General features: G+C 44.1%; 1 protein-coding gene across 4 annotated transcripts in view; it reads left to right on the forward strand.

The window, feature by feature from the left end:
* Nucleotides 1-7,410: 7,410 nt before the first annotated feature.
* Nucleotides 7,411-18,932, forward strand: part of RBPJ (recombination signal binding protein for immunoglobulin kappa J region) — a 152,006-nt gene continuing 140,484 nt past the window's right edge. For 2 of the 4 annotated variants that reach the window (XM_056349308.1, XM_056349298.1), the window contains exon 1: nucleotides 7,411-7,499. Coding sequence is in view for 2 of the 4 variants with exons in the window: in XM_056349260.1 (XP_056205235.1) it covers nucleotides 11,541-11,554 (14 nt within the window). In the remaining 2 variants the exon portion in view is untranslated. Of the gene's footprint in view, nucleotides 7,500-11,426; nucleotides 11,555-18,932 lie in introns of those variants that run through there. The other 2 variants (XM_056349260.1, XM_056349270.1) reach the window with 1 other exon arrangement.

An 18,932-nucleotide genomic window follows, 5' to 3' on the forward strand; every position in this document is an offset into this window, starting at 1 on the left:
TGCATATTTTTTCCATTTATTTTGCAAGTACGTGTGATGGGTTGACCTTGGCCAGCTGTCAGGTGTCCACTCAGCCACACTCTCACTCCTGCTTCTCAACAGGACAGGGGGAGAAGAAAGGATGACAAAGCTCGTGGGTCTGGATAAACAGGGAGATTGCTTACCCGTTACTGTTGCAGGCAAAACAGACTTAACTTGGGTGAAAACTGGTGTAATTAATTGCCAATTAAAGTAGTTCGGATAGTGAGAAACAAAAAGTAAAATAACAGCTTCCCACTGCCTCCATTTTTCCAGGATCAGCTGCACTCCTGACTCCTCTATTTCTTCCCGCCCTGAGCAGTGGACGCGGGGGTTACAGGTAGTTTGTAGCAGTTCTTCTGCTCCTTCTTTCTCACACTGCCCCTGCTCCTGTGTGGGCTCTTGATGAGCTGCAATTTCTTCAGCAAATACCTGGCTGCTCCAGTGTGGGCTCCTCCCCAGGCCGTAACGTGGATGTCTGCTCCAACATGGTCTTCTTTATGGGCTCCAGGGGAATATCTGCTCTGGTGCCTAGAGAACCTTCTCGCCTGCTTTTTTTTCTGACTTCGGTGTTCATGCTGCTGTTCCTCACTTTTTTCCTCTTCTTGTGGGAAAAGCCACCTCTGCTTGTCTGGTGTTTTCACAAAGGTGCCACCCACTCGGCTGCTGGGCTGAGTGGTATCTTGCAGTGGGTCCCTTGCGGAGCCAGCTGGAACTGTCTGTTGGCTGGCATGGGGCAACTCCTGCATCCTGCCTTCCTTGCTGGCAAAACCTTGACCAGTACCTGATATGGGAGATTAACACTGTATGTTGAGGTAGAAGAGCAGATACTTTAAATAACCTTTTTCAAAAAGCACCTTTTTCATGGTGAGGATAATGATCATTAGAACAGCGAGTAAAGGATTGACCCTACTGAAAATCTTTACCCAAATTGGATGTCTGTTTTAATAACAGGTTTTGAATAAACTATGTGTTTTCAGATTTCAAAAGAAACAGTCTGTAACCTATAATTACAGTCTATAACCTAACCAATATTGTTACTGAGTACAGGTATAACGTGTACATTTAAATTGAATGTACTATATCCTTTTCTTCATTTATTTTTGGCACTTCATTATGGTACACAACATCTTAAAGACCATTGCAGGATTGTATATGTTACATAGAATGTATGCACTGTGATTGTTATTTATAAAGTTAGCAGATGTTAGTTTGTTAATTTTTTCAGACATCACACAGTTTTATTAAAACAGACGAAAGACTCAATGTTTACAGTGTTCTTTTCCAAACCACCATTCTGTTACTTGCTATTCCTTTTCTACCTCTTGTTGTCATTCCCCTCCCACTCAGGCACGTTTCCTCTTCTGAGTTTTTTGGTTTTTTAGTCTCCCATTCACTGTAAGCATTACAAGTTTTTTTGTTTGCTTGCTGGCAAAATGTGACCATATTTGATTCCTTTGAGTTTTCAGGTGATTTCACGTGGTGGCTGAAGCCAGAGTGAGCGTATGCATTCACTGTAGAGATGTTGACAGATGTCTCGGTACACTGCACAGAGAAACACTGTCACAAAGTTAATTCAGTGTTTGCCAGGAAAAGAAGAAGCAATTAAACTGAAGAACAAGGAGGTTTTTAACACTTAAACCTTTCTTCAATGAGACTGTGGAAGTGAGGGAGCCTTGGTTTTTATTTTCTTCAGCAAAACATTGTCTTGATGGATCCGACAGTTTCAGCAAAGTTGTTTCATCTAAAACACCTTTCCAGTGGAAATACAGCATTGCTTAAATGCAGATACTCCATCTATAACTGACAAACTGCAAAACAGAGTTTTAGGAGAAACTGAGAATTGTTCAATAATGCTGCCTGTGTCACTTGGTGACACAAATGCTTAAAAAGCATACATCTTGGTAGCATGAAACAATTATTAAACACTTTTTCAGGATAAATGATGTGACAGAGGATATTAAATTACTTAGTTTAGAGATAGAAGGTGAGATAATCTCTGCTACTTGTTTACGTTGTGAAATTGAGCAGTTTGCTGAGTCTGGATCTTGCCTAGAAAAACGTTAGATGGTTTCAGAACAGCGTCTGTTGCTGGCAGGTGCTGACCCTTTTGCCTTCATATTACTTAAACGTTGCAAAACATTTGAGACATGAACTCAATTATTTAGCATTTATAGAACTGCACATGTCTGTTGGTCATGATCTCTAGTTTATTCCAGCACAGAAAAGCTTACTAAGTTTTGTAATTGCCTTCACAGAATTTGCAGCAGTGTATATCTGAGTACTACTGAAGTGAATCTAAATCCTGAAAATGGTGTACATTGGTTTTAATGATTATCACTTCTCACTTGCTGTGTTCCACTTAATAAAGTGGGCTGATTGGTCATGTCTTTAAAGTGCTAGGATAGTGAATGTCTTTTTCAAATCTTTGGTATTCTGCCTGGATAAAACTGTTAAGTCAATAAGGAACATATTTCAATAATTCTCCAGAATTTACACTGAATTTTTCTGTGATTGCTCTGGCATTTGCCAGTTGCCTGGAGACTTGCCCAAGACTCGCATGGGAAGTCCTAATCCTGCAGCTGGCTTTCTGGGCTTTGTGACAATGCTCTGTTCTGCTCATGGACGCTGGACATAAGCCTCTCCTTCTCCTAGCTACCCAGTAACAGGTGAAGTTGAGTATTGCCAATTGTGCTCCCCAGAACTCTCCTTATCTTGCTCTGGAAGGAAGAGTTTTTGATACTTTTGTAGCCTGCAACAGCTATTAATTTTCAATACAATCACACAAAGTTGTTGAATGTGTTTATAATTATGCATAATTTTATAAAATTATTAATATTTGGGAGAGACTAATCTACCTTTTGCAGAGGAACAGCTTTGCTTGTTTTGGCCTACCTGTACTGATAGAAGGGTTAGGACAAAACATTTGATAAAAATGCCACCTTAGAATGTTTCTAAAACAGTTATCGTATCTGTTCTGTAATACAAATGCATTTTGCTTATTTATTTTAATTCGAATATGAACAGCAAATGTAACTGCAGCCTTTGGAGGACTGGAGAAAAGTTTTAAACAGTTCTTTTGTGGAGGAATGAAGTTGCAGTAATTAACATTGATAATATACAGCTGTGGGCTGGCTTCAGGGGCGGTGGGTTGGCTGACGTGGATAAGGTGCAGCTGTGGCTGGCTCCTGCTAAGTAGTTAAATAGCTCTGAGGTGTATGGAAGAGGAGCTCTGGATGAAGAGAGACCCAGAAGAAGCAGAGGGAGGAGAGTGAGTGCCCTGGGTGTAGGAGAGGCCCTGGGAGAAGCAGGGGCCCTGGATGAGGAGAGGCTGCCTGGAAGAGGAGCCTGGATGAAGAGAGAGTCCAGATGCAGCAGAGGCAAGAAGCAGGGTGGACTGGCCTGCAGAGGATGAAGAAACAGCACGGACAGTAGATGAACTTTTGAAACCTTGTGGGGGGATGGTGGCTGTGCTGGGGCAAGACATGGGAACTACTTACTGAAGTTACCCTGGTACGGGATGGTAAAAGCCTTGTTGCAGCTGGCTAGTTTGTGCTGTGACATCTTTGACATCTGAACAGAAGCATCTGGTTGTACCGTTTAGGCCTGCTGTAGTATGTTGATAAGTTCTGAAATTATTAAAACTTGTGCCATGAAGAGCAAATCTGGCATTTTGGTCTAAACACAGCTTAGTTTTGAAGCGTTATAGACTGTTTATGGTGCAATGAAATCCTCAAGCACAAACAATTCAGAAGTAAAGATGGCAAAAGATATTGGCAAGTAGCCAGATTATACACATGAGCAAGAATGGGATTTTTCTTGCTGAATGTTGTACTTTAATTGGTATTATTCCCACTGATGAGAGGGTTGTATTTTCCCTATAATACTCAAAGCACACTGAGTAGCCTCCAGTGATAGTCACAAATTTTACTGTACGTATGCCCTTCTGCAAAAACCAGTACAGAAAAAGAAGCAGTTCTTGTGATGTGCAGTTTTCTAAACCAAAGTAAACCATGTATTTTCCTTTCTTGCAGTCTAGCAATAATTAACTACTCGTTTTCTCAGTACTGTGTACACTCCTACTGACCTTCATGTTAACATGCAGATACAGCAGTAAATGCAAAGCTGTGGTGCCATGCAACCCAAATAGTGTGTTTGCTAGTGGAAGGAAATTATTTTCCAGCTTCTGAGAAAGTGCTGCAGAATATACACTGTCAATGTGGACAATATATAACAGGAGAGAGCAAAAAACAAAGTGCAGGTCAAAGCGTGTTAAAGCTCATTGCCGTGTATTAGCCTATGATCCAAGGTGTGTTTGGGCATAGTGCGGACCGTGTGGGCCTTGCAACAAAAATGGTGTAGTGTTTAAGACACTGCCTTGGAAATTAGAACTGTTGTAGTCAGTTCCCTGTTCCACCACGCTTTTGTCTGGCAGCAGGTAAGTAATTTAGCCTTTGAGCTTCAGTTCCATCTGTAAAATAGCACTAACAGTACTCCCCTTCCTTGCAAGGCATGATGAAGGTAAATACAGAGGTGGGGGGTTTTTTTTGATGCTCTAGAAAACATTTTTGGTTCTTGTTTGAGAAGTTTTTTCATGGTTAGGAAGAATAGGTCTGGATTTGTGGGGAATCACATATTTTGGTTCCAAGAACTTAAAACATTTTGAAGACTGTTTTCCAAAAGCAAACAACTTCTGAAATTTCCCAGGACTTTATGCTGCTGAAATATTGTGCTCTGAGTATGGAAATTCTATATTTTGGGAATCAAACAGAAAACTCAACTGCTTTGCACAATATTCATGGTTTTTTAGATCTCCAAATCTGAGCGTAAACTTCTACGTGTAACTTGAAATGCACCCCAATATAAATGTTACTGCAGTTGCACAAAAAAGCAGAAAATTGTTCAGCTTTTGTTACTGGCCCAGGTGCCTCAGTGATTTTCAGTACTGTGACATGCCATTGCCCTCGTCTTCTGTAACAGTGGGTCCTCCCTTCTGACCTTTGCATGCCAGAAAAGTGGCTAGAAGCCTTCAAAGGGAGCTGCAAGTACTGAGCAGGAGAAGCTGGGTGGCAGTTAAAGGAGGTGAGGAAGAACTGGAGATAACTTCAGGGCAAAGAGCGTTCCTCCTGTAGCCCTGGAAGAACACATTGGAGGGAGGCTGGTGGATATGAAAAGGAGACGGGGCATACTGGCCAGTTGAACGGGCGGGAGCAGGAGGGACATAGGGCATAAATCCAGTGGAATACAGCCTTCATAGGCTCGGTGTCTCACAGAGCAAACTGGAATACCTCTTTCCCTCTTTTCTGTTCCCGCCCCCCCCCCCCCCCCCCCCCCGGCAGATCAGAGATAAAAATTTCTAAAAAAGTTCCTAGTCAAGACAGAGAGGTTTTCATGAGAAGAGAACATCTAAGGAGAAATTATTCAACTATCCTTCACTCTAGCCTAGCTCGAGAGGTCAGGAAGCATAGAATAACTGGGGTTGGGAGGGACAAGGATCTTTCAGGCCCCAGGTCACAGGGAAAGGTGCGTCCTTAGCTGTCAACTTCTTCCTGTAATTCAGTACAGTGAATATCAGCAATACCAATCAGGGTAGAGGAGGAAGGTACTCCCATTGCTTCACCAGAAATTCCTGTAGGAGGAGTCCCTTCTCCTCAGCCACCCGATTACTCCCAGCACTGGATGGCTCAGGCACAGTTTAGGAATGTGTTTGTTCTTCCACCCTGGATGAAGAGAAACCACTGTGGATATTAACCAGAAGCATTTGCCTCCTGGTCTATTATCTGTGGCTTCTGGGGTGCCAGTGATTGTAGCAGGCCAGCTCTAGATCCCTATCTCCTCCCATCTACAGATACAAGGAAGGTTCATACAAGAACTCTTAACTTGTTCCATTACTGGCTGAACAGCACCATTAGGAGTCCTCTGAAGCCTGGAAAGCAGGTAATCTTAGTAACAGAATCTTCACTCTCTGCTTGTAGCTTCCTCTGAAATAAGCTCCATTCCCCTGGTCCTTCTTCCAGTCATCCTGTGAATGGCTCACACGGGCTTGTTGGATGTCCGTTATAACAAGGAATTTCTCATAGTTTGGTCCAAAATTCCATGTCCCACATTAAGAACTCATGGGACTTCTCCCTTCATTTTCTCTGTTTTTAATATGGGTTATGTGGTTTTGTGGCCTCTGCTGCCTGCTCCCTGCCTACCTCCCTCTGCCTCTAGATCAAAGCAATGATGCCAACAGCACCACTAGATGAAGGAGCCTGTAAGGAGCTGTGAGGATCTAACAGAAGCATTCCCATACATGAAGTCTGGCAATGCTACTAATATGTCTCAGAATTCCTCCTAGCTGTTTTCAGCTGACAAGCTTTCAGTTCACAGCAAGAACTCTTGCTGTTATTCCTTACTGCACGTAGCAGTTAAATTTTGTCCCATAGCTACCATTCCAGCTATTCTTTTGCACTGACATCGTGTCCCACGATGTTTAATCAGAACATTTCATTAGTATACTGCTATTTTTGTGCCAAATGAGTATATTAAACCTGTTTTGAGATAGTTCTTTGACGAATGCCACCAGTAAAATCCCTCCAGGCCAATGACTTCCCATTTGTCATTTCCGCTTTAGCTACTTCTATACTTGGCTTACAATTCCTGCAGCTACTAATTGTTTCCCACGTGACATCATTCCAAATGCTTTGCTAAAGTCCAGATAGAATATATCCCCTGAATTTTTGTCATGTTGACAAACTGGTTACATGATTAGGTAGCAAGATTAATACTCTGGCATGCTCTACTTTGGGCATTTTTATTTGTGTCCCCACTTTTCATTACTTCAGAGCTTGCCATGATTCTTTTGTGCTCTTCTGGAAGGAAAAACAGCTAGGCAGATGTTTAAAAAAAAAAGAATCCCAGAAGTACCTGGACATCCTCATACTCCTTTTGTCTGGATGTATCATAATGCATATTAAAAACAATTGAAAGACTAGGTCTTTCAGAAGTGCCTAAACATCATGAGAGTGACCTGCCTCTCTAGCCCAGGCAGAAAGGAGAGGTGTTTACTGCTATTGGTTCCTTTCAAAAGCTCAGAAATTTGTATTTGCCCTGTCTCTATGTCATTGATTATTGACTCATAAGAACAGGCCTGGCTAATAAAAAATTACTGTAAGCGTAGTACAAGAACACAAGGTTGGTTTTATTTGGTCAGAAAAACCATCGCTCATCAAACTGAGAGAAGAGGAGGTGCAGTTAGCAAGCCTTATTGACAAAATGTCATTAAGTGAATTGTCACATCTGTGTTCATTAGCAAGATTATTCGGAGGGTGCAAAAAAATTTACACCTGGCTCTGGTCTCCACAGGTCATTGGGTGCCTATCACTTAGAAAGGCTCCTAACGAGGTAGGTGTGACATCCAGATAATGACTGCTTTGAAGAAGGTAAGAAGTTTCCCTTTGCTTCAATCCTTTGGAATCACAGAAGAGATACAGATAAAGGTAAAATATTTCAGCTGGGCCAATGATTTTAGTGGAATGATACTGATGGCACTTTGTGATTTATTTGTGAAATGTCACATCCTTTTGGAACTGGCTGGAACATGATATGTATGGATCCTAGAAATTCTAAAAATGTCTTTATTTACCTAATTTCATGCCTTGTTTACAGTCAGTCACTTCACCCCACCCTTTTCCAGGAATCTTCCCATGATGGCATGGTCTAGCTAAAGTTCTGGTTAACTCTAAGTCTCAGAAGAGCAAAAGATACTTTGTTTCTGTTATTTTCTGTCTTCCAAGATAAAGTAAGTTTGTATGTGTTGTGGTTTAATCCCATCTGGCAATTAAGTACCACACAGCTGCTCACTCTCTCAGTTCCTCCCTGCCCCCCGGTGGGATGGGGAGGAAAATCAGGAAAAGGTAAAATCCATGGGTTGAGATAAGAGCAGTTTAATAATTGAAATCAAGTAAAATATAATGCTACTACTAGTATTATAATAATTTTAGTGAAAAGGGAGATAACAAAAAGAGAAATAAAGCTCAAAGAAAAAAGCCCAAGTGATGCACAACACAACTCCTCACCACCTGCTGACTGATACCCAGCCAGTCCCTGAGCAGAGATTCCCCCCAGTTTATATACTGAGCATGATGTCCTCTGGTACGGAATATCCCTTTGGCCAGTTCGGGTCAGCTGTCCTGGCTGTGCTCCCTCCCAGTTCCTTGTGCCCCTCCAGCCCTCTCACTGGCAGGGCCTGAGGAACTGAGAAGTCCTTGTCTTAGTGCGAACATTACCCAGCAACACCCAAACCCATCAGTGTGCCATCAACATTATTCTCACGCCAAATCCAAAACACAGCACAGTGCTGCACCAGCTGCTAGGAAGAAAATTAACTCTTTCCCAGCCAAAACCAAGATGGCATGCTACTCTCAGCTGAGGCCGTCATGAATCTTCAAGACCATGTTCTAATTCTAGCCCTAAGTCTATGGAAGATTTCTCATCTTCTTGATTCTTTCTCCTGTCTACGTTTGCAGGCAGACAGCTCCAATACTAAAAGTGTCTGTCTTAGATGTTCTGCTGGTAATACAGAAATGCTTGATCACAAACGCAGTTTCATTTTGAAGAAGCATTTAGGATTATCTTGCTTAGGAACCTGGCTCTTTGGGCAAATATCCATGGCAAGTATAAGGCTCCTTACCACTTAATTCTTTCAGCATTCAGCAATTTTGTCTCCTTTGCCAGTTTTGAGATAGATCAGAGGAAATATTGTAGTTCTTACTTATGGCGTAGGGACCTTCATCGCTCATGGTCTATCTGTGCTGAAATAGATCCCGAGCAGGATTTTCAACTATCTGAAAATATTTTCTGACATTTTCAAGACCATGTTCTGGGTGAATAGCTTTCTTTGTGTATGAATTAGCTTACAAAATGTTACCTTTACTGCATACAAGCAGTATGGTAATATTTATGTCTGCTCCACCAATATTACTTGGATAGGAACCGAAGTTGTACACTCTGTTCTCTTGTGTTAGTTAGTATGTTGACTATCGTGTAACCATTAAAGTTCTCTCTCAGAAACACGGCAGGGGAGAGCCCTTAAAACTATATGCATATTCTAAGTGTGTATTTTTTTATGGTCAGATTCACGTGAGTATTTCTGAGTTGAATGCCAGCTGTTATGTTGAAAGTCTTCCTCATAATTCTGATGGATTTACCATATTGTATCATAATGGAAAACACCACAGCGATACTTCATATAGAGATATAGAGTAATGAAGGAAGGGCCACATCTACTTATATTTGCAGAGGCTAGGCATCTGGGGGTTTACTATATTTAGCACAATGTTGCTCCATATGTTCACTGTTGTAGGAAGTGATAGGGAGTTTTTGAAGAGGAATTATGCATAGGAAAGGACCCGAGACATTCCTTGCTGTGGTTGGTTGATGTTGGCTGGATGCCAGGTGCCCACCAATCCACTCTATCACTCCCCTCCTCAGCAGGATAGACCAGGAGAGAAAATAAGATGAAAAAAACCCTGGTGGGTCAAGATAAAAGTAGTTTAATAAAGCAATAGCAAAGGCCGTGCATGCAGAAGCAAAGATAAACAAAAGATGTTATTCTCTGCTTCCCATCAGCGGGCGATGTCTGGCCACTTCCCGGGAAGCAGGGCTTCAGTATGCATAGTGGCTGCTCTGGAAGACAAATGTAAATAACAAATGCCTGCACCCCCCCACACCCCCCCTTCCTCCTCCTTTCTCTTAGCTTTTATTGCTGAGCAGACATCATGTGGTATGGAATATCCCTTTGGTCACTTTGGGTCAGCTGTCCTGGCTGTGTCCCCTCCCAAGATCTTGCCCACCCCCAGCCTGCCGGTGGGGGGGAAATGTAGAGGCAGCCTGGGTGCTGTGCCAGCGCTGCTCAGCAGCAGCCAAAGCACTGGTGTGTTATTTCCACCTTTCCAGCTACCGATACAAAGCACAGCACTATGAGGGCTGCTGTGGGGAAAATTAACTCCAACTCAGCCAGACCCAGTACAGTTGGCACAGGAGCACCCTTGCCCCCAAGTGAAAGCGTAATGCCACAAGCCTGCTCTGAATGTTATGGATCTGTCCAGTGTGTTTCTGCTGTGTTTGCATTTCATCAATTGCAAGGGACATCAAGAATCTTTGCTAGGATGATGGTAACTCTAGTTGAACCTGCAATCCCAGGTCTGAGGCAGAAGTGGTCTTTTCAGTGTTTCTTCACAGATGTGGCTGTCTCAGCAGTGCTATCACAAAACCACAGACTATTCTGGAAATTACTATTGAAGGTTGCCTTGTCCAGTCCTCTCCTCAAAGAAGGGCTAACTCCATAGTCAGATCAAGCTGCTAAGGATTTTTATCTCAGGATTAGGGCTGTTCTGCAGCTAGTCCCTCAAGCTTGGATAAGTCAGTACAAAACATCATCACCTCTGGGAGCTTTCCAGAATCAGTACCTACTTCTCTGAACTCTATGTGGAAGTGTCATCGTGCATTTTGGCGCAAAGCTCGTTAGATTGTACCAGGGACTATGGTGTTGATCATCTCCAGACTTAACACCCCTGCCCTGGAGCAAAACATCCTTACCTTTGTCCCTTTGCTTGTGTTAGATGGCACAATCAACGCTGGAATAAGCTGCTGTGCTCTCTTGAAGGTACCAGCACCAGGATCTTCATGCCATTGACTGGATTTATCTGTCTTACCAGGAGGCCCTAGCCCTGCAGTATTTTTAGGGAGGTGGAGGGTCATGGTGAAGCCTCAGCCTTTGCCTGAGTAGGGGCCTGTCCAAAGAACACTTTTATTACGTGTCCACAGTGCAAAGAAAAGCTAGAGAGCTGAATTTGCTTTTCTCACTGCAGATGAGAGAGTGGTAACCAGCAGTTACTGCCTAGAGAGAGTATGGATGGAATGGACTTTTGAAGAGATGTTTGCTCTGCCAGGAGAGGTGAGGAGCTATTTCTGGACGAACTGGCCAGCCGTGCTGCCTTTTGAAGTCTAACTGGCAGGAGGGCTTTGGCAGCTGGAAGGCAGCCACGCAGTGGGGCATGAGTGATAATTACGCCTCCCTCCACCCAGCAAAGCAAGAGCCACAGTCACCTCTGTGCAAACTCCTTTTACCCACCAGCAAAAGAATGGGAGCTGCTCAGCCCAGTCTAGAATGAGAAGAGAACCATCCCTCAAACAGTCCAAACCATCTATTCATCTGCCTAGGCAATATTCCTGTTTCTCTAAGGAAGGGCTACTACCATTTGGAAGCCCTCTGTGTAAGCTCTTTCCAAACACTCCTCTCTTATTTCCCTTGGGCTGGAAGTCATTTTAGATGTGCCAGCTGGGACTCGGCCCCTGGGCTGATTCCAGCACCTGAGCCTAGTTTTATGTCAGAGAGAGCTGGCTGATCCCGTGGGACGTTACAGTGTGCCCTGACGCAGGTGGTGCTTGGAAAAGTGCTGCCGGACTTCTGCAAGGAGGTGGAAAGTGACGGTGTCAAAGCTGAGTGGTGGCAACGCCGTGATTTCCAGCTCCTTCTGATGTTTATTTCCTGGTGAGTGGCATGTTTAATAATATTCTTAATGCTTGTGATGGTGGCAAGAAGTGATATACTCATTGCTTTGCCTATTTCTTTTGTTTTGAATTTTAGAATATTTGTGACTAAAGATATGGTTAGCACTGCACCCTAGAACCCCCAAAACGGAGACTAATCAACTGTATAGTTGCCCACTCCTAAGTGTCTGAATGTAGAATTAAACTTCTGGTTTAGTATTTTCTGTGCTGTTTATTTTCCAGTGAAAGCAAATTGCCTTTTGATATAAAATACATAGTTCAGTCTCTAAGGAACCATCTCTTTGTGTTCTTCTTGTGCATTACTATTAAAAAAACCCCAAGCAACCAACCAATAGCCTGAAGTGATCACAGCTGAATAATGCAGACTTTGTTCCCAGGAAAAACATAAACAGGAAGAAAAATTGCATTCAGTTCTGTTACGTAACCAAGAAAATAAATTCTTTCAGAGATCAGTGCTAGGTTTTCCCCCACGAAGGTATTGTATATAACATAATTAATTATAGAATTACTCACAAGGATGTTTGATTCACCTTGTTTTACAAAAAAAAAGATAAAATCTGCCGAGTGCCATGCAAATAACAATTGAATATTGTTTCTGGACACTGATAATTGGGCAGAGATTGGGGAGTCATGGGATGAGGAAGATTGTCTCATGTACATTGATGGCAAAAGTAAAAGAAAGACTGAATGGTTTATCTGCAGTTGTGTCCGTCGCTTGCAGTTGAAGTCTGGTTTATATTCAAAACTCTCACCAAACATTTGTTTTTGCCAGTTCCTGGATAATTGGTCAGATCAGATTGACACAATAAGCTTTGGGCCCGTGATGTAAGTCAGATGTCTAAATCTGATCTGATCTAGGGAACAGAGTGGGGTTTCCCAGCCGAACAAGCCAGAACTTGGCCTGTCAAAGGTGTCTGCCGTGAGGGACTAGAGAATTCATGATGTCTGACTTGTCTGCAGAGTCTGCTTTTGAGAGTGATACTACTCCGTGGCTAGTAAAACTGGGCTGGCATCCTTTCAGCATCGGTCTTCAGCAGGTTTCGCTCTTTCACAGCTACGCGTTACCGCTCCTTTTCCAGCAGCTTCCCCCTGACTAGCTGCTCTCGGTGGGTGTCCCCCCCCGTCCCCCCCCGTCCCCCCCCCCCCCCCCCCCGGTGCAACGTGGCTGAAGCTTTTGCTCTAGGGGATGGCTGCCCGGGGAGCCAAGCGCCATGCATCCTCACAGCAGGGGGAAGCCTGAGCTCTTGGGGTACATTTCTCTGAGTTCGCCTTCATCAACAGAGCGTGGTGCGTGAATTCAGAAGCTCAGGCACAGTTGGCACCTGTTTTCTCAGGTGTAAATTCTGGCCCCTCTTCCATCACTCAGTATTTTATAGGCTGGAGAATGGAAAGACTCTTACGTTGTGCTACTGGTCCCACACAGCTGAGGAATTACCGAGGAAGCCAGGCGTGCTTGGCTACAGGATTCCCAGAGCACCTGCCCTTGAGGAATCCAGCTTACCCTGCAAGCAGCTCTGCGCGCTGCCCGCAGTTCACATCTCTGTGCACGGTCCTGGGTGACACCTTAGCTGGCAGTTTGCTTCCCCCACCGTCTAGCGCAAGTATGCCAGGCAATTGTGTGCCTGTGGGGAATCACCCAGAGGGATTCTTGGGTGCTTGGAGAACTTGGGAAGGTAGCCCTCGGGGCCTGTCTTCAGTGGACTTGTAGACCCTTCTGGACACTGACAATGTTTCTTCTAGCCCAGTCCCTGCATAATTGAGGTGCTAGCGATTACATGCAGCTGACAAATCTCTTGGCCGTTTTGGTGACCTCTCTAGGGATGTCAGCTAGAAATGCTGGATCCCAGCTTACACTGTGGTTGTGAGGCTGTGCAAGCATTTGTTTCAAGGCACTATTGTCCATTATTTTTTTCATTATAGAGTCTTAAACTCCAGTGATTTCAGAAACATTTGACCATACCCTTAAGACACATAACTCAGCCCAAAATATACTTCTGGGAGGAGGCTAAGCAAACCTTTCATGATGATCTTCAGAGTAGTGCATGTGCTTTACGAACTCTCATGTACAACACATCACCTGATGTACCAGGAGGTCTAGATCTATTGCCTATGATTTCTTGCCTTGCCTGCTACAGACATGATGTATTTAAAAGTAGTCACAATTGCTTCTCAGGTTTATGACATGAGATGAATCAGCCTCGGTGGGGATGCTGTTCCTTCTCCTCCTTTACAGTCTCTTCTCTGCTGTGGCTGGTTGATTCTCACAGCTTGCTGGGTAACTGCAGTCATAGTTCCTCAGGACAGATGGTCACACTTGTGCTTTGCCACCTGTGCTTCCTGAAAACAATGCTGGGCTCCACTTGCTGAGAATGATGGTTCGTCATTCTCTGTTGTGGTGTGACAATAACCTCCCTCTGAACTTTCATGCCTGGGCCTAGATAGACATTGTGATAATTAAGTCCCATCTCCACTTAGACCTTTTGAGACCCCACAGTCCTTTGAGAAGGAGACTTGTGTGTCCTGCAGGTAATGCAGTTACTTGCATACTGAGTATCTGCCTAAGCAAACAGTCCTAGGCTTGCTGGGGTCATGTGGAGAGAGCATGTCTGGGTGTAAGATCTCCTAGTGAATCAGCTTGCAGGTATATTGTGTTATGTGGTGGGTGGCTTGCTGCTAGGCTTTCTGGTGGCCTTTCTGTTGGCTGAAGCTTCTCTCTAGGCACGTCTGATCGGACCTGCAACCAGCGTGGGAGGTCGTGGAGCAAAGGGATGTTACAGTATGAGCACAGATGCTGCCCTCGAAGAACATGGATGAGAGTGAGGCGTGTGTTCCAAGTGAGAAATCCAACAAGTCTTCCTACCTGGGGCAGGGTGAAAGGTCTCTCACATCAACCCAAACTGCGTATTTTCACTCTCGACTCCAACCTGGTCCCTGAAGGAACAGACCCACTTCAGAAGGATGGATGCACTGCATGTAGTGATAGAAAATATAGGGACAGCAGGTCTTTGGGGAATCTGACTTGCTATTTAGTAAACAAATACTTATTAAAAAAAATCCCTATGAAGCCATGGTAACCTTGTGATGGCCTTACTGCGCTGTGATGCGTATGGCTGCTTTGTGACAAGGGTTCTGCAGGCTGTATTTTATAGTATTAAATGACCTTAGCCCGCTTCAGAATGAAAGAAGGCATATTTATTTAATTTTTCATGGTTAACAAGCCAGTACTACTGAACAGACTGTCCTAGTATTTCCTTCGAAAATAATGCATTTTTCTCTTTGGTCGTAAAGAAGCCGTAACCCTATTCCTGCCACGCGAAACAGTCAGCCTCAGGCTCCAGGTCGGCGAAGCATTTCTGTGCTTACCGAAATGCTGCTGTCAATGGCACTTACACATCTGTTTAAAGTTAGAAACGGGAACTTGAGGGTTCGACTGTACGGAGGCCTCGGTGGTCGTGCTTTCGACTGTGGTGTAAATCCAGTCTTCCCGCCGACCAGTAGATGGGGCAAGTGAGCCTCCTTATAGTCACCGTCAAGATTTTTCTGAATGCGAGGTTAAAATGTAGCCCTCGTTGGCTCGGTTCAACAGGCTAGTTTGAAGGCTCTTTACCTTTGTACTGTAAAGGTAAATTACGTACTTTGACGCAACTGGACTATTTTCTTTACAAACATGTGTCGTAAACAATTGTTCTGTTCCTTGAAATTCTGAGATTTAAAATTATGTTACTTTCTTTACACAGGGATGGTAACAAATCTTTTGAAGGTTTTGTTGTGCAAAGATATGGGAATGAGTGTTCCCTCCCCAAAACTAGCCAATAGTTAGGCGTTTACAACACTCACAGGGATGCAAAGGATCCAAGTTTTAGTCCCTGGTAGTATTCCATGTGTATGTAGAGTGTACCAATGACTAGATCACCTTACCTGCCTTTGGGCCACCTTCTCCAATTCTCTCCTCCAAAAGCTGTTGTTACTTTTACACATTTATTAACTTGTACAGATTATGAGTGACCGTAGCTGCTGGCCACAGTTGCTCTCTGCCCATGCTTCTGGCTTCCTGCAGTGCACTTATCCAAAGAGAGTCTGACTCTCAAAATCCTGAGCGCTGCCTATTAGAAGGAGTAGAAGCTTTTTCTTGAACACATAGGAGTGTAGAGTCCTCAGTTTCCCTTTAGCCACAGTCACACTTCTGCATGTTCTTCTACGTATTAGCTCCCTGAGTGTGCTCTTCTTTGTACCCACTCCTTCAAGCCCTGGAGCTAGTCGTGTTCTTGCCGGCAATGTGGTGCAGGTGCAAGAACCGTTTGCTGCCTTACGGTGAGGCAAACCACTCCAGTGAAGCTGGCCTTGTGTGAGGTAGGAGCCTCCACAGGTGCAGAGTCCAGTGGCAGTGGGGAGCTTCTGTTCGTCCCATAGATGAGATATCGTTGTTTGGCTTGTTGGGTATATCTTGCCCTTGTGGAAGCAGCTCCCACTGTTCAGCCTTGAATGAAAGGTCATGATATATCTACCCTGTTTTATTTTAGAGTGCGGCAAGCTTCCTGAGATGGTTGTGTGGAGGGGTGAAGAAACCTGTGTCTATATTAAACTGCATAGGCCAGGCAAATACCACATGCTAATAACATAAAAGAAAATAGCTTGGCTAAAGATTAAAAAAAAACACAAACCCAAACAAAAAAACCCCCACCAAACAACAAAACTCACCTCTTTCTCCTCCAATTTCCAAAAACTGAAATGATGGAATATATGTGAGCCTACCTTCTCAGATATGTAGGGAGAGCCTCAGCTGCTGGGCTTTAACTAGTGTAGCACAAGGGTCTGTGTGCCACTGTAATTATCTGTTTGTGATATCCCAAACTTATCTGGGTGGGAGGGAGCACGGAGGAATTCGTGGCTGGATTAGCATGACTTGGTGCTCTTACTTGAAGCCATTATGTTGTCAAAACTAAGATGGGTAATTCTGAGTACAGAGGACAAGGTTTAAGCTGGTGTAAACTGAGAGAGCAGCTGCTTTGCAGACAGTGAAAGTAACCAGACTCTACAGATGTCTGAACTGGTAAGGGTCTGGCTCACCTTCTGAAGTACATTATACAGAATCTAGGCATTACCTTAAACTACTCCATATTTTGGAGGACCAATTTGTGTTACCTTTTCCTCATATCACTCAAAGGTTGCCCCAGCTTTTTCCGTTTTTTGTAGCCTTGTGATGCCCTCAGACCTGATCTCCAACACTGCCTCCTCCATGGTAAGCAGCGTGACTCAGACCAGGCTTCTCACAGCCAAATTCCTACAGCCTGCTGCAGTTCCGCTTTCTTTACTTCCCATTCAGCCTACTGACAGTCCTACAGCAAAAATTCCTTTGCCTCCTGTCATATCTACCTTTGCCTTTGAGTGTTTTCATTGGCTCACTATGTTTTGAATGACATTTAAATTCCTCAGCGCATTTTCAGCCAGCATTTGCTTTTTGTTCTTTGTGTGTGTCTTGACCATCCAGTGTCCTCTGACTTCACCCCTGTCCTCGTGGTCTTCCTCTGTTTATTTTCTTGATATACTTCCCTGTTCCTGAAGAGATGTTCTCCTAATAAGCTGAGCAGTGTTACTAGCTCTCAACTCTCCTACTTTCACACTCTACTCCTGGCCTTCCCTCATGAGCCAGTGATTTTTCTCTTCATTTTCTGCTTTGTGGATGGAAAGAACTGCTTTATAAGAAATTTACTGCTCCTGGGGTAGGTGTAAAGCATGGCTCAGACTGCACAGGATCCTCAGGAACATGGGTTGTGACACAAATGCAGCGTGAGGGGAGCTGGAAACACCTACAGCACACGGTGGTTTATAGTAAGCCAACTGTTCAGTGACATTCTGGCCTCTGAGGAAAGCTATGTGTGCTGTTAGCCAGAGGTATCTCAGGAGGATTGAGAGCCTGTCTGCTGTTTGGCTCCTCACAGACAGCAGATGTTCCATGAGAAGGTGAAACATGCAATAAATGATTGTATTTACTCGAAGCAAATCAGAGCTCAAGAAAAGGCAGTGGTCCAGCCAAGTGTGTTTACTGCTGCGGGAATGCTTTTGTGCTGATGCAGCATCTTTCACCCAAAATCTCTGAACATTTTGAAGCCGTTAACAAAGGTAGGCTTATGCCAGCATTTGCAGACATATTTGAGCCAGCTTTTTACTGCTGATTTTGGATACTGCCATCCGTATAGCCTATACTGAGCTGGGTACTACTATGGCTACTTGGCGAGTGTTTCCTTAGCTGCATAGATGGTTTCTGCAGCTGGTGCTGAGCTTGTGCTGACGCAGCTACATTGGTAACAGGACCTAAGCAGGCCACTGCAGGGCTAGCTCAGGTAGGTACATGTGAGCTACAGTCACTTTAGCGTAAAGATACATTTGTCTTGGTTTTGGGAGGGGGGAAAAAAAGGTAATCTAAGACCTGGACTGAAGACAAAAGTCCCTAAGATATGTCTGTCTTTTCTACTGCTTTTTTTGAGGGGAGGGAAGTGGAAAAAGTGAAATACTTCACAGATTATCACTATTGAAAATAGGTTCAGGCTAGGTTGTGCCATGTCTACCTGCTCAGTGAACGTTCAGCTAATGTCTAACACAGGGAAACATCCAGTGACCTAGAAGGGAGAGTAGTCTCTTCATGTGCGTGCATATTTTCTTCATGGACAAACAGATACCTCTTCAGATGCTTATTTTGAGATTCAGAAGTCACTTGTTAGTCTTCTGTGGCACACAGAAGAGATCTGTATCTTTAGCCAACAGCAGGGTGTTTAATGCAGGGATTTCATATTGCTTTTCTGGTAAAGAATGTACTGCCAAATGAGTATCACCTGGTTCTGGGTATGTGCCAGGGGCTAGGCGATGACTTAGGAGCCAGCAGAACTGCAGTGCCCTGAACAGTTTCCAGCAGAGCCCTGGAGGCTGTTAGCTCCGTGACTGGGGGATGGCTCTTTCTCTCCGCTATATCCCCGAATAATTGTGGTGGATGGCTCCTCTGTGATGGTCTGGTGGTCTTCTACTCTACAACATGCAAAAGGGGCCAGTCTCCAGAAGTTCTTGGAATAGACAAACGGCTCGTGTCCTTCCAACTTCTGTACTTTTTTACTGAGAAACTTGCATTGTTCCCTTCTCCTCCTTTGCTCAGCTCACTCCTGGTGGTGCTCTGCAGACTTTTCCCTAAATGACCTTGCTAGAACCAAAGAGAAACAAAAGGCACTGCACACATTCTGCTCTGAGTTCCTTAACTACAAAATGTTTTCAGTTTGAGGAAAGGGGTTTTTCCCCCTCTTTCCTTCTCTCTGCTCCTTGGCTGCCTGCAGTGACAGCCATATCTGTTTGATTTGAGGGGAGCCTTGCAT

The sequence above is a fragment of the Falco biarmicus genome, chromosome 1 (genome assembly GCF_023638135.1).
Source record: "Falco biarmicus isolate bFalBia1 chromosome 1, bFalBia1.pri, whole genome shotgun sequence".
In the NCBI taxonomy this organism is placed as follows: domain Eukaryota; kingdom Metazoa; phylum Chordata; class Aves; order Falconiformes; family Falconidae; genus Falco; species Falco biarmicus.